Raw genomic sequence first — 15,066 nt, forward strand, 5'->3', positions numbered from 1 at the left:
TTTCCTTCAGCCCTCCCACATTTTTATAAACAAATGATTACACATATAACATTAAAAAAGAGACAAAGGAAATAAAAACAAATACCCCCAACTTACAAAGACTAGGATTTCTCGTGGCCCTCTAGTTTAGAGTCCCGGAGCATATGGACTTGAAACAAATACATTTTTTTTTCTCTTTTCTCTTAGCTTTCTTAAAAATCTCTAACAGACAAACACAATGATCTACCCAATGCATTGCACGTGGCTCAATCGACACATATTTTTCAATAATAATACTTTCCATCAAAAAACAAACACTTTTTTTTTCTTCAAACCTACTGTCGATTTTTGACATGTTCATCTAGGTATTATAATGCTGCGCAGCAGATGGCAATGGCGTGTGTCGTTTAATTCGTATTGGTAACAATATGGTGATGTTACTGAAACAGGTCGTGGGGCGGGGTGGGGGAGGGGGTAGTGAGGGGGGGGGGGGGGGGGTGAGTGTTCAGAAAATAACTAGACTGCCAACAAGCTCGTAGTAAAAGTTACAAAGGAGCATATATCATAAATATATATGTATAAGATCTCTCTCTCTGTTTTTACAAAAAAAAAAGAAAAAAAAGAGTTTGCAGTCCTCTATAAAGATCTGTCCTAGGCCAATGATTTCCACATGCACCAACGCTACCATGCCCATGTAGCTTTAGCTTATATGTGGGAAGAGAACCTGAAGTCAAGTTTATTACTAATTGCATGAAGGGAATACAGAGGCACTTCCATATATTGTTATAGTCTCGATATATGGTTTTAGTACATAGAGCTAATGTTACTAGAGAGGCTGAGAACGAGCCCTCAGCCCTGTTTACTATCCCTGCAAAAACAGAACCAACAGCTAGGCAGTCCAGTTATTTTGTGAGGTCGGCTTTTGTTGGATTGTGTCATGACAAAAAATAATACCAACAGCGATTTCAGTGTGAACATTTACATAGAAAAATATGTCAAATTAAAAATACAAATTTTAAAATGAATGAAAAACCATTAAAAGGCAGTTTGGAGAACCAGTATAAAGGCTTCCCTTTATAAATTTAAACCAGGTTGTTGGTGGTGTTATTTTATATGTGCATCTGTGTGTGTGTAATCCTCTGGGTTTTCTTGTGAATAGACTACGGGACACGGGGTGAAGCAATGCCAGGGTTGCGTGTGATGAGCTGTCGTTACTGTGCTGTCCATACATGAGAAATTTGAGAAACTGCTGTTTCCATTTTGCTGAAATTCGAGCGTGATACTATGTGTTACTGCAAACTAAAGAAAAATGTTATGACATGCAAGAGAAGGTTAAAACAATCCAGCCAGAGACAGAGACAAAACCAAAACCAAATCTGGAAAAAGAAAAAAAATCGCAAGTAAACAACTACAAACAAAATTAAAGCAAATAATATGAAGCCGATGCTGTGTGCGCCTTATTGTAAAAGCAATATCTATGGATTAAAACAAGATGATTTTGTGAGTGGTTTTGTGACCGACTTTACTGGAAAGGTTGGTCTGCATGTGCTGCCTGCAAGCTTGCATGTGTGTGTGCATGTGAGTGCTGTATCTTTCAGGGCCTGATGCTAGCACAGCCCCCATACCTGCAGCCTCGATTCACTTCTCTAATCGCTCATCTGACCATCAGTGTGCAATACTGTTCATCCCTTAAAAAAAATTAATAGTGCATAGGTAAGGGGACGAGAGAGCAAGTGTAGAGTTAGTGTTATGACTATCTGTGTGTTCACCTTCTTGCCTTCGTGCCTCATGGCCGTCGTTTCTCCCATAGCAGGACACCCTGGTACATTGACAGGTAAACAAAGACCAGCCACTTAGTGCATATGTGTCACACCATTGGACTGGATGGTGTCAGCATGATTGGCCAATCCGAAGTGAAAGAGGCTCAGGGCTGAGCAGATGAAACAATGGGGTGAGGGGACACTCAACTACGAGGCTGCAGTTACAGCTTTGCCCCTGACAAGCACCGAGCTCCAGGTGGGACAGGCTGTGTGGGGTGGTGGGTGTCAGGTGGGACCATGTACCTGGAGGAGAGATATGCAGATATGGAGGCGTGCTATTTGGGTGGCAATCTTTACAAGTTGCACATCTGACTTCACCATTTACCACTACTTGTTCTTTTTTGGATCTCCCAGCCAATGCATGGAGTTTCATTGTGGAGACAACAAAATGGAAAAAAACCATTAAAAAAAAAAAGAAAAAAAAGAAACAAATGTATAATTGGTCATTTGTCAGTTTGCCATATTGTGTTTCCTTTCTGACAATTCACGGTGTGTGAGACAGTTTCTCATCTTCTTCTTCCTCCTTGCATTCTGAGTCTGTCCACTCAATCTTGTTGAAGACTCCTGCGCAAAAGGGGACGAATGTTCCTGTTCAAATCGTGTTGAATTGGGAGTCCTCTTGGGGCAGCGTGGGGTTTTTCGGGGTTCTGTAGTAGTACTTTGAATAGTGTTGGCGAGAGAGAAAGACCTTTTAGTGTCAGCAGTTTGTTCTTTTTCAGCGGCGATGTGTTTGTTTTGTCAAATTTCCAATTTTCATGACACAATTTTAGCTGTTGATTCAGAGAGGCCTTGTCAGAGGAACCAGGACTGTAAAGATAAAAAAAAAGAACATAAATGTGTTTAGTTTTTCAACTCCCATCACCACAATTACATTTTGATTAAGCGGCATTAAAAAAAATTTTTTTGTGTGTGCAGTGTGCAGTGAGGAACACAGAAGAATACCTACCAAGCACATGCACAGAGACATGAAAGAGCATAAAGCGTTATGGACTATGATGACAGAACAGCATTCTACACACAAGTTTTAATCCTTGTATCAATCAACAGTTTATGTTGAGGACATGTGCAACAAAACCTCAGTGCTATTGGTGCCAGTTATTATTATATCATTGATTCCCAACCTTGTGTTCAGGACTCCAACAACATATCACAAAATCAAACTGACAGGAAAAATATAACAAAAACATATTTGTGAAACGTCAAATTGTGAATATTTTTTTAGTTGTCTTTTCTTAATAATAATTTTTCTAAACTATTTATAATTTCTCCTCTTTTATCATTTTCAAATAATTAAATTCTCTCTGACTGAACAGTTTACAACCAGGAGGTATAAAATATACTGATTTGGTTTGAAGGCCTGATGCTGAACGGGAACACCAGGTATTTATCCACTAGGGGGCCACCTATTACCCCTTTTCTCCTTCACTTACAGTACTTAACTGAACTCAGTAACACACGGTGTCACAAAAGTTACTACCTTACCACTTGCTGCTTTTAAGAGGGCTGACTCAAGCTTTTTTACTCATTAAAAACAGTTGTGTTATTACAGAGTTACAAGTTCAACTAGGGCAGCATCTTTTGTGTCAGTCCTAAAGACTTTTCATTAAGCAAACACGGGACTATTGCTGTTCTGTCATGGGCAACCAGTTTACATGTAAGGTGATCGTCCTGATATGCCTCTGCTCTGTGGGCCAGAGTCGGCTCAGGCTACACTGTAAAACTACGGAGGGCAGCTACTCTGGGGATCCAGTTTCTGAGTTTGATAAGACGGCAGAGCGAAGGCTTTGGCACAGACCGAGCTGTTCTGGCTGCCTCTGACATGCCTCGGCCCGGTGAGAGCAGAGACTCACGGCACCTTCGACAGCAAACTCTGTCCCCCCCACCCCACAAAAAAAAAATCTGAAAACCCAGAGAAAGTTTCAAAACCCTTAAACCTCCATCTATTCTCCACCACTCTACCTTACTTTGGTGTTTGAAGATAATTCATCCTCCTGGCTCCAACTTCCTCTAACCCCCTTCTTTTTTCCCCTCTCTCACTTACTCTGGCTCTCTCAGTGCAATCCTTGGCAGTGGAAAGTGACCCCCCCACTCCCACCCTCACGCCCCCCCCTCTTCAAGTCCAAGTTCAACTGCCTATGACATCATGTCTCGTTGCTGCGGGCAACCAGACAGCCAGGACGTGACTGTGGAGTGCAGCGAGCTTCAACTAACCCCCTCTCTCTTTTTTCCCTCCCATTCTCTCAGTCCCTCTTACTTTTCCATGCTTGCCGCCCCCCCACCGCCCAACTCTCTCTTCCTCCTGCATAGCTAAGGTTTCACCACCAGAGAGCTCCTCAGACCAGCTTTTCTCTACTTATTGCTCTGACGGCAGTGGGAAGACACTCTCTCCTTCTGTCTTGGCTAGTTGGCTAGCAGGCACCAAGGCGGGCTGGCAGGACTATCGTCTGAACCTCGCCATATGCCAGAGAACAGCAGGATAGGCAGAGACCTCTGTTACTCACTCTGGCTGACACTGTTGCTGACCTACTAGGCTCAGTAACTGGGAGCATTTGCCCAGGTTCTCGCTGTGCTTGCTGTAAACCCGGCAGAAATGTTCAAAGTGGACATTTTTCAATAATGTTTGATAAGCAATTGCTGGAGATAATAAGCATTTTGAACAGATGTAAGCTGTTGTAAAAGCCCTGTTGTTTTTAGGAGGGAAAATGAGGGGCAAGAGATTTGGCACAGAGTTGAAGTGTATGTGCATATGCGCTAACACACATTTGGATGGTGTTTGAATCTCCCCTCGGTGCCAGAGCTACATCTGTAGGAGAGTGGTGCAGGTGGGGAGCTTGAAACTAGTAAAGGGAGCAGCAGGAGGAGCGAGAGGGAGAGAAAGAGAGAGAGGGTGGGCTGCTGATGCACAGGGGAGTGAAGGGGGGGGGGGGGTTAAGCAGAGCTGTGCCGAGGAGGAATGCAGATTGTTTCCATGTGTGGGGAGGACAGGACAGCCGAGTTGGCTGCAGGCAGGTGCGGTTAGCCCCTAATGAGAAAAGTTGTGTTGGTGATGGAGTAGGCCCAAGACACTACAGCCCAGTGGCAGAGCACAGCCAAAGCTAAAAAACCACAATGTAGTGCACTACTGGCCTCACACGCTGCACTAATGCACACTGTGGGGCCTTGCAGAGATAAATCAACACTGCTGGAGCTGAAACTAACTGGCACTGCTTACAGTCACTGTGGGGAAGCTACTGTGGTATCAGCACTGTAAACCAATACTGAAACTAAAGGCCTTGATACATGGGCAACACTTTATTAAAATGTAGCTGAGCAAATGGGCAAACAGTTGATGGACAATATCTGTTAAACGTTGAAAGCTTATAAAACGTTTATAAACTAAGCTTGAATCCATGTCCGTGACAGCTGAACAACCCGATAAAAACGGTACGATACTCACGCTAAACTACTGACCCTGAGTAGAGACGGTGTGAGGAAAAAGGTATGATTGGCTTTCCGCAATACTTATATCATTTATGCTGCTGGGGTCGTGTGCTGAATAACTGATCGTAGCACGTTTTCGGTGCACAGCCATTGTCTGAGTATTGCCTCTGTATCACGGCCTTCACCCTGAATGTCATGCTTGTCCATTTAAACCATGGAAAGTTGTATGTGTGCACAGGACTGTGCAGCGTTAGGCTTGCAGCGGGTGGTGAGGGAAAAGGAAGAAAAAGACATAAAACAGAGGGGGAGGAGGAGGAGGGAGAGGTGGATATGTGGATGTTAATTAAATGAGGGAGGTTGGCGGGGTACCTGGGTCTGCTGGGGGATATTCAGAAAGTTGTCCCGTGTTCCGATGCCGACAAACCGGTTGGGAGCTGTGGAGCCTGGCGTGGAGTATGCTATAAACAGAGAGATACAAGTGTGTACATGCTTTTACACACACACATACACACTCAAATTTCTATATATTTAATCTACACTACTATAAACCTGCTTAGGCTCTTGCAGTATATCTGTCAAATAAACTGGTGGGAAAGGGTCAGGGATACTGATTCTGTATTAGTCACATGGGTGATTTGTTCATGCTGTGGACAGGTTCACTGTTATTCAACCTAACCATTTAATCTGTGGTTAAGAAGGGGGCATAATGTAATGATTAGTGCTAACATGGAGAAGCCTTCTGTTAGCCACAGACGCTCCTCAGCAGCCCCTGGCCTCAATAACAAGCCACAGTGATCACAGAGAACCACGAATGATTCACTGTAGACTTGATAAAAAGTTGGTCTATGGAGGAACTGTACTCATCATCACTGCTCCTTTTGCATTTAACAGGTTCACAGGAGCATCTTGCCTACACAGTGACACCACTAAAGAATGCCACAGGATCAAATTTAGGGCAGTTGTGCTCACTGGACTCCAACATGAAGGCTGAGTAAAATCTTTACTGTGCATGGCTTGAGTGAGTTGAGGGGATGGGAATGTGTAGGGGTGACAGCGACAGGGCTGGAAACTGATGCATGACTGAGGGTGAGAGTGTACCGTGTGTGTGTGTGTGTGTGTGCGTATGAGTTTCATGGCTGTAATTAAGATATCTTGAGAATTAAAGACAAAATTAGAGGGGAAAGAAAAAAATACACTGATAACAGTCACTGGGATGAGAAAAGAGACGGAAAGTACGATATTTATTTATATAGATTTTCATATAAATAAATAAGAGTGACATGTTAATCTGTGAGAGCTGGAAGGAGGGAGGGGAGAAAGACTTGATAGGACAGGAAGAGGAGAAAGAGTTCAAACAAAAAGAGGAGAAGGTGCCCCGTTGCTCCATCCAGTGCCCCCTCTTGGTGTGCCTCTCCCATGGCCCGACTCTCGTACTGCACCTGTCTGGGTGGAACCAACCAAAGCCTCACCACTCTCTGCCGACACTCCTTTCTCCCACTCCCCCGGTATAGCACTAATTAGATAAGTTTGATTAGATTTCATCATTCATGTTTAGAGAGATGGGTTGTTGTTCTTGTTATACTGTGATTTTCATGTTTTTTGTTGTTCTCAATTTTTAATTGTTGTGAGATTTGTGTGAAGGTGGCAAGGGGATTGGGTGGGTAAAGTGGGGCATGATGTTTTTTGGAGTCCACGCCAACTGCCCTAATTTTGTTCCCTTAAAAAGAAAAAAAGAAAGAAAGAAAGGAAAAAGAAACAAAGAAAGGAGGGTGTGATATCAAATAAAGTAGAAAGCAAAAAACGAAATGAGAGAAGGGGGTAGATTGTATTGCTGCTGTCACAGACAGACATGCAAAGTCTGCATTGATCAAAGGCTTGCAGCTACAGAGGCAACGTGCACAGGGCCCTGCTCTGCTCTGCTCTTCCAAACTACAAAACACATGAAAAAGAAGGGAGAGAAACTACACTGCCTCTTGTGGTGCTAGCAGGAAACCCAACACCAGAGAAAGAAAAATAGAGAAAAAAGACTTCAGGATAGGGAAAAGTAGGAGGTTAAGGTGGTTTGCAAAGACATGAAGAGAGAAAAGGAGACTGAATTTCAGAGGAAGACAGAGAAAGCAATACAAAGGAACCTGACAAGGGATCTCTGGTTTGGCAAAGGCGTGGCTTCTGCCTTCTCAAAATCGGTTCTTGCTGGTTCTGTACAGCAGAGTATATTGGCAGTCAAAAAGATGATAGGAGAAACAGGACTGAAGCTCTCGGGGCTGCTGAGTGTTTGAGTAGATTCCATCTTACTATGTGGAAACTATACCAGTAGCCATTGTAGGAGCCCCAAACCTGTGCATTTCCAGGAGTTAAACCAGAAGCTTACACTGCACATGAATACTGGGACTTCTATGATGGTTACGTCTTTTCTAGCCTAAAAAACTTCATCTGGTATTGGGATACATAAAATTTGCTGCCAGGTAGGGGCTAACAAACCTATGAGGGCCTAAAATTGGTTCGGACTGGTTTCTAAAAAAAGGCTGTGGGGAATATGGGGTATTAATAGTGGTCTGTGGGGAGGAGTGGGAGTGGGGAGTGACTTACACGGAGATGCGGGTGAGCTGAGTCCGCCGTCAGTCGGCGTGCTGATGGTTTTAGAGTCGGGCATGGGGAGGGGCACAGGGCGAGCCACCGGGGGTGGCGGGGGCAGCAGGAAGGAGCCCGGCATTTTGCTCTGGCCACCTCCATTAGGCTGCAGATGGACCATACAGACAGGGTGAGCAGGACACACCCCGAGAATATACAGTATATAGGAAGCCAGACACACACGTACAACACAAAGTCACACAGACAGAGCCCCATTTAAATACTGGAGACTCATATACAGACAAAACCATACAGAATCCAAACAGACAGACTAAAACACACCCATACTTGCACACAGGGTTGAGGGAGACTCACATAGCTTTAAGACAAAACAAAAAAATATTGCCGTCTGGTCAAAAGTAGTGAAAAAAATAAGATGTGGAAAAGTGATGAACATCGTCACACACAGGGGGAGAAGAAAAACTGAGTTTTCCATGAGGGACAGTGAGGGATTGTTAAGGGAAGTCGTTGCGGCGCAAGAAGGAGAAAATCAGCAATGTGTACAAGATGTCTTGGTGCTTGCGTGCCTGTCCATCATGTAGTGCAGATGCAATAAAAAAAGATGTTACTGTTTCTTTAGAGTGTGAAGTAACGTGAACAAAGGATAATAGGTCATGAAAAAGGGCTTGAGGAAGTTAATATAAAAAGCCAAGTTTGCAGTAGAGGTTTACAGTAGTACCTTATTTAATGTGTCAGAATAGTTCAGAAATACCTCTGAAAGACCAGCTGTATGCTCTGTTTTGCTGATTGTATCTGTAGCTTTCAGCACAGTGAGTATGGGATTGTTATTGGGGAGCTCATCTGGGTATCACCCTTTACTAAAGTTTCACCTAATTAGACCCACGGCACTTTAAAAAGGCTCAGCTGTGTCCCCAAAAATCCCCCCTTCAGCTTCTGCAATGAGTTTCTTCTCCATCTACAGCTGCACACTAGCTCCCACAGCTTGGTGTGTTTCAGTAATCATCTTTTAAATCCTTCTGCAGTGTGACTTTTTTTTTTTTAGCATTTTACTCTCATATACAAAAATGCTAAATAGATAACTACTTTTCAATTATCTATTATTATCTATTATATTATTATCTATTAACTATCTGCCACAACATTAAAACCACGGGCCTAGTACCGTCTACGTCCCACTCGTGCCAGCAAAATAGCAAATCCAGATCTAGACCTCAGAAACTGTTCTGTGTATTAAGGGAGCTGAAAGCTGTAAGTCCTGTAAGTTAAAAAGTGGAGCCTCCATGGATCAAACTAGTTTTTACATCCCACATAGACTGAATTGAGATCTGAGGAGTTTGGAGGTGAAGTCAGCACACTGAACTCTTTGTCATATTTGTCAAACCATTTCTGAACAATATTCATAGACGTCATCCACACGATCCAAGATGTCCCAGCAGACCGCCACACTGCCTCCACCAACTTGCCTTATTCCTGTCGTGCATTGTCAAGAGACTGACACACATCTGGCCACCTTCTTCCATGGTCTAGCTCTGAAGCTCACATATATCCCAACATTTATATACCAGGTCCATTGTAATCCAATAATAAATAATATTCAGTTCACCTTTCACCGGTTTACATATTGTGGCTCGTTGGTGTATATTACTCGGTCTCAACGGCACACATTATGCCAAGAAAATTATCGTGGCATACTGCGAAGGGGCATTTACCTCTAGAGAGAGTTTTGGAGAGTAAAGGAATGTCACAAAGGATGACAGTCAATAAATCACTACTGGAGCACAGATGTAGTCTTTAAATATCTACTTCTGGTTTCTTCCAAGGATACTCTCCAAACAAAATTAATCTTGATCTGTCTACAAATCTGGTCTCGCCAAAGCTTTCAGCCTTGCTTCTCTAAAGTAAACGTTTAACCCAGTGCATACCTACAATATGGCCGGCCACGCTACAAAGGCTTCTGTTCCTGACAGACCCCTCCCCATCTGAACATTTCAGACGGGCATAATCTTCCAATTCTGGGAGAAGGCATGGCATTATATTATATTGAGCCTGTGATGAAAATGTGCTCTGGCGTCTTCCCCCATAATTTCCTCCAGCTGAGTTTTTTCTGATTAAGCACATCTGGCCCCCTCCTCCTGTTGATTTGCCCTGCGACCATCCCTGGTGGAGCCGTTTCACTTCATAAAGATTGTTCTGTATGCAGGTTTTGGCTTACTGCACCTTCTGTGTATTTACTTGTTTGCACTACATCCTCTTCAGTAACTTCCATTAATAAATACACCAGTTTTAATAATATTTCATAGTAGTTTGTTTTCCAAACTAATGTAGCACACCATCCTTCAGGCACTGCTCCTCCTTTTGCAGGATCCATAGAAAACTTACCTGTGCGCTGGGCTGGCCTGTGCCGTCGGTGCAGACAAACTGCACAAACTCCTTAAGCGGGTCCTGGTGGTGATGGTAGCGTATGGTGGGGTGGGTGAAGTACGGGCTGGACTGCTGGATGATAGAGGAGGAAGGGAAGTGCAGGGCTGAGGCTGAGGCACGGGGACTCCCTGAGAAGAAAAGTAGATAGGAGAGAGGAAAGGAAAGGGGAGGAGGAAGAGAAACATAAAAAGAAGAGAGACCGAAAGTGGAAAACAAATGCAGTGAGCTTAAGGTCATTCTGTTGTATTTCTACACAAATACAGCACACTATGATAGAGAGTACATGAACATGCACACCTACGACACCTATGCTAACATGAACATGCATATATTTTAACTAAGCGCTAAGACAGCTGGCATCAATGCCCAAGTTGTCATTTAGGCCCCATTATTGTCCTAACGCAGAAAATAGCTGTGACACTCTTGTGGTTGACTGACTGAAGCTGTTTCTGCTTACAAATGACTGGCATTATCCCTGGCTATTGAGCAACATCTGGTCCCATTCATTTTATAAATCAGCCCACTAGATTTCTCTGTACCTCTGGTAAGCCTGGCATCACAACACATGCACACACACAGTTTCACAGCCACATAAACGCTAGTGTGTTACAGTATTTTCTGCCTTCTGCTCCCTCTTCATTTCTCTCTCTCACCCACACACACACACACACAGACACACACACACACACACACACAAACTGCTCGGGTATGACAGAGTCACACTCACACACGGACACACACACTGGGTTTTTCCACTTTTGTTTTATTGCTTGTCAGTGATGTGTAATCAATCAGCAGCGTATCCTTGCTGTGCGGTTCTGCCCAGTAGTTTGAAGCTTGAGAGAGAATCTCCCCTCTGCTCCCAACCGACCACAAAACACCTCCCAGAGACATTAGTCAGCCAGCCAGCCAACCACACACACACACATTCACAATCTAGGCTCCACTGTCTGTCCTGTCTGCTGTGATTCTATGGCTTTGGCAATTTGGCACACCAAACTAAAGAGGCAAGCTGCTAGGTGAGGGGAGTCTGGCGTACAAGCATCTGTGATTATGTCTGTCACCTACTATCTCTTGTGGATACTGTACTCACAAAGTGAAGTTCAAAGTTTCCATGTTTGGTGAAACTGATGTTCAAGCCTTTTTGTGTCAGCACCGTGCCTGTGGGTTCTCTTTTGTGTGTGTGTGTTTCCATGTCAGTATGTGTAGTTTTGTAGTGTATGCATATGAATGGGTTGCCGTGTCTGGCGCAGCTTGCGTGTGTCTTTTTACATACAGTATATTGTTGTGTGTCTGTGTGTAATCGCTGCCACAATGGCCGACACTCCAGACTAATATAATCAGGCAACAGTTAATCTGGCAGCTCTCCATGTGAGTCTGGAGCCAAAAACAGGACGTAAACCATCTCGCTCGTACCCCTGAGCAGCCACACTCGCTAGACCTATACACCAAGAGTTAACAGCTTCAACCCATCCAAGGCAAACCATGGTTGATAACTGCTTTCCCCCCCATTCCTTTCTAGCCCCATCTCTCTTTTCATCCCCCTCTCCTTCCCTCCCTCCCGACATCCTCCAGTCTCTTTATAGAACCAAGGCCTCCGAGGGACATTCCATTTGGATGGCAGCCATTTTAGCACAGAGAGTCCTCCACAAGAGTGTAAATGTACACACACGCGCTTGTGTGCATCAGTGTGTACGTGCACAAACGCACCACGACACAATCTCTCTACGCCGCCTCATTACAGCCTCTCTATTACATGAAAACCTTTCGCCAACTGTCTAACACACAAACACACACAGACATACATACACGCAGTTTGGAGAGTGCATGAAGTTAGTTGAGAAACAAAGAAAGCTGAGCTAGTCCCTGACACCTCGTGCGCAAAACAGGAGGAAATTTTAGAAATCAATTCAAAATTCAATCTGGTGTTTTGGATTCTTTAGATGCTATGAGACTGCTCTGAGCAGATAAACAACTTGGCTTAATGCTGCCAGATCCAGTCAGGACTATATTATCTAAATATACTTTGGGGAGCTCCGCAAGTAAAATTCAATACGTTTCAACATGGAGGGCAATGAGTCCAAATGACCTTTACATGGCAGGTCTGGTTTGGCAGCGGACCAATCCATCCCTTTGAGAGACAAATGGAATGAGAGGGAGCGACAGGGAGAGGAGGACATATTTATTCTTTTGAAAAGTGAGACCAGTCTGCGGGGACTTGTTGGCAAACTTGAGATCCTGGAGACTTCGGGAATTCTCTGACTCGAGATGAACAAACCATGTCGGTTACCCTATAGGACTGAAAAGCTCTTACGAGGACAACTTCCCCTTAGCGCCTTTATTAAAACAAGACCTTGGAAACACTGGAGGTTACTTTGAGAATTTTACCCGCTACACTGTACACCTGTGCAACTACATGGGTTCAAACACTTTATCAGTTCCCTTGCTGGCTTCTAAGTTGTTATGAATCTCTTTAATCTGCATTTGCGCCTGAGAACTAACAAACATATCTTTTAAAGAACAAAAATACAACCTCAGTGTAAGTCTAAATGTAAAAAGAAGGAAAACCAAACAAAGAAGCACTGGCTGGCTCTAATGTGCACTATAGCAAAGGCAGCGTCACTACAGATACTGGTTCTTTGCTGTCTTTGGCTTTTTTAATAAATTCAAAAATATATATTTTCACTTTCACTTGATTGATTGCTCCATATGGTGGTAAGTTTACATATCCAGTCAAGGTCATTATTTCAGAGTGAACAGCTTTGTCAGTTTAAATGCAAGGCTTCTACAATCGTTACGACAAAATGCATGAAGCAGTAAGATGAGAGGCAAATCAGTCACAAATGCATGGATGCAGCACTGGTACCATGCGATGGCAATATTATAAACACAGGCACAAAGATGGTGGTAAAAATGGATGGATGGAGAGAGGCTGAAAGAGAGAGAGAGGAATTTATGCCAAGCCGTGATGATAGCAGTAACACTGAACAGGTGAAACTCTGCAGGCATATTGCTTCTCAGCAGTTGCAACTGTAAGACTGGAAAGTTTTGTTTGCTTTCTCAGCAAGTACGTTTTGGATTTTTATTTTCAGGCACATGATAGCTGAATTTATTTTGTCTCCGGACGAGTTTGGGGGGAGTAAATACTGCAATCTAGGATTTGACACTCCCTTTCCTTCTCTCTCTTTTTCAGATTTAAAGGGGGAGGGGAAAGGTTGAGTTGTTGGGGTCATGGCAGGGCTCTCACCTGGTCTCACTCCTGCCAGCACAGGCAGCGGGTGGTGTGTGAACGCCATGCGGGGAGACCTCGTCTGGGAAGTCAGGGCGTTGAAATCAAACTTCCCCGGCTTCTTAAGTGAACCAGGCGAGGACAGTCCTGGCGAAAAAAAATGGGATCAACAAAAAAAAAAAAAAAAAAAAAAAAAAGTGGGGGTAAGAGGGAGGAAAAGAGAGAGGTTGTTTTAATCAACAAAATGTTGCTTATTTGACTGGCTACACTAAAAAAAAAATCAGTTTGATTCCTATTGAAGGGGACTTGAACAGTGACGACTTTCTTATTAGATTGTTAAATTTTCTCATTGGTTGATGGCAGTGTATTGTCGTCCCCCTGTCCTTTCTGGCTGTAGGCCATTGACTCGCTTGAATGAGTCTGTCAGAGGACTGCAACCACAAAACATAAAGATACTCAAAAGACCAGAAGATTTTTCCCTTTTTTTCCTAATCCTATTCTGTAATTATTAATTCAGAGACACACTTCAGGATTCCCAACTACCAGCTTTGGCCTGAGTAATATTTCATAACCTAAGTGTGTGTCTTCAAAGGAAAAAGGGAGAAAAATACCTAAACCCAAACTGAATCTGGGCTTTTTGTTTTAGTGCCAAAAAACATCTGTAGCTATAATAATCTCTTCTGTGCCAATGTATGTTTTTCTGTCTCATCTCTTTCTGTTTCTCTCTCTCTTTCAGGTGCCAACTGTAGCGTTTTTGTGTACGAGCACGGCCACCATACAGCCAGAGTCAGCTAGCTGTGGTCTGGCTTCAGCAAAGCTCACAGGCTGGCTGCACGAGAAGACAGCTTCATTCAGAAATAGCACACACTGTACAGTATGGACACGGCAGCTGCTGAGTGCGAAAGACAAGCAGACGGACAGAGAGGGGAGACAGAGGGAGAGGAGAGGGAGAACGAGAGAGGCGAGAAGAACGTGGGAGACATGAAAATATGTGAGGGAGCAAGGGAGCAAGAGAGCAAAGCGGAACCTGTGAAAAATGCAGAAGCGTCTTTTTCTTTATTGCATTGCTCTGACAACACGTATGAAATTGGAATGTCATAAGATGTTTAGTATGGTTATTATCTCTCGCGAGCACACACTCACACCCGTCTCAACACACTTGAAAGGCCGCCTTATTTAACTGCTGAAACAATAGACTAATTTCTTCTTCTCTAAGTTTTCTTCTAATCTTCCTAACAAGTGAGTGGTGCGACACTGTTCTCTTTTTAAACTTTTTTAGACTGTTGTTTTGTAGTCTATTTCTGTGGCCCCTCCGCATCAAACAAGGCATTAAATATGATTCCTCCTCAGTTCTCCAGCTGGAGACGTGTGAAAGTCTATGGGAGTGTGGGGGCGTGCAAAACCTTCCCTCCCTGTGTGAAAGAGTTAAGTCTCAAGCAGGTGGGAGTGAATATGTGTGAACCATTTATGTCTTTAGCAGACATATAACCCCCCACCCAAATGTAGCGGGAGTCTGGGGGCGTATTGTACTGTCAGACAGATTCCAAGCATGAAAACAACCCCGATCCCACTTCTGACACCAGCAGTTAGCAGTGATTGCTATGA

The 15,066-nt window shown here is 43.7% G+C and overlaps 1 protein-coding gene across 13 annotated transcripts in view; it reads right to left on the reverse strand.

Moving 5' to 3' along the window:
* Positions 1 to 454: 454 nt before the first annotated feature.
* LOC147328003 (nuclear factor 1 X-type-like) overlaps positions 455 to 15,066 on the reverse strand; it is a 116,661-nt gene continuing 102,049 nt past the window's right edge. For 9 of the 13 annotated variants that reach the window (XM_086296074.1, XM_086296076.1, XM_086296075.1 and 6 more), the window contains 5 exons: positions 13,480 to 13,608; positions 10,191 to 10,360; positions 7,809 to 7,956; positions 5,589 to 5,677; positions 455 to 2,606 (listed from right to left, as the gene is read on the reverse strand). In XM_086296074.1, the coding sequence (XP_086152200.1) occupies positions 2,592 to 2,606; positions 5,589 to 5,677; positions 7,809 to 7,956; positions 10,191 to 10,360; positions 13,480 to 13,608 (551 nt within the window). In that variant the 3' untranslated portion in view covers positions 455 to 2,591. The remainder of the gene's footprint in view (positions 2,607 to 5,588; positions 5,678 to 7,808; positions 7,957 to 10,190; positions 10,361 to 13,479; positions 13,609 to 15,066) is intronic. The other 4 variants (XM_086296078.1, XM_086296084.1, XM_086296087.1 and 1 more) reach the window with 1 other exon arrangement.

Source organism: Aulonocara sp. 'chitande type north' Nkhata Bay, linkage group LG6 (assembly GCF_057382095.1).
Source record: "Aulonocara sp. 'chitande type north' Nkhata Bay isolate Kocher_YH1m ecotype deep benthic linkage group LG6, A_spYH_male_GT1.1, whole genome shotgun sequence".
In the NCBI taxonomy this organism is placed as follows: Eukaryota; Metazoa; Chordata; class Actinopteri; order Cichliformes; family Cichlidae; genus Aulonocara; species Aulonocara sp. 'chitande type north' Nkhata Bay.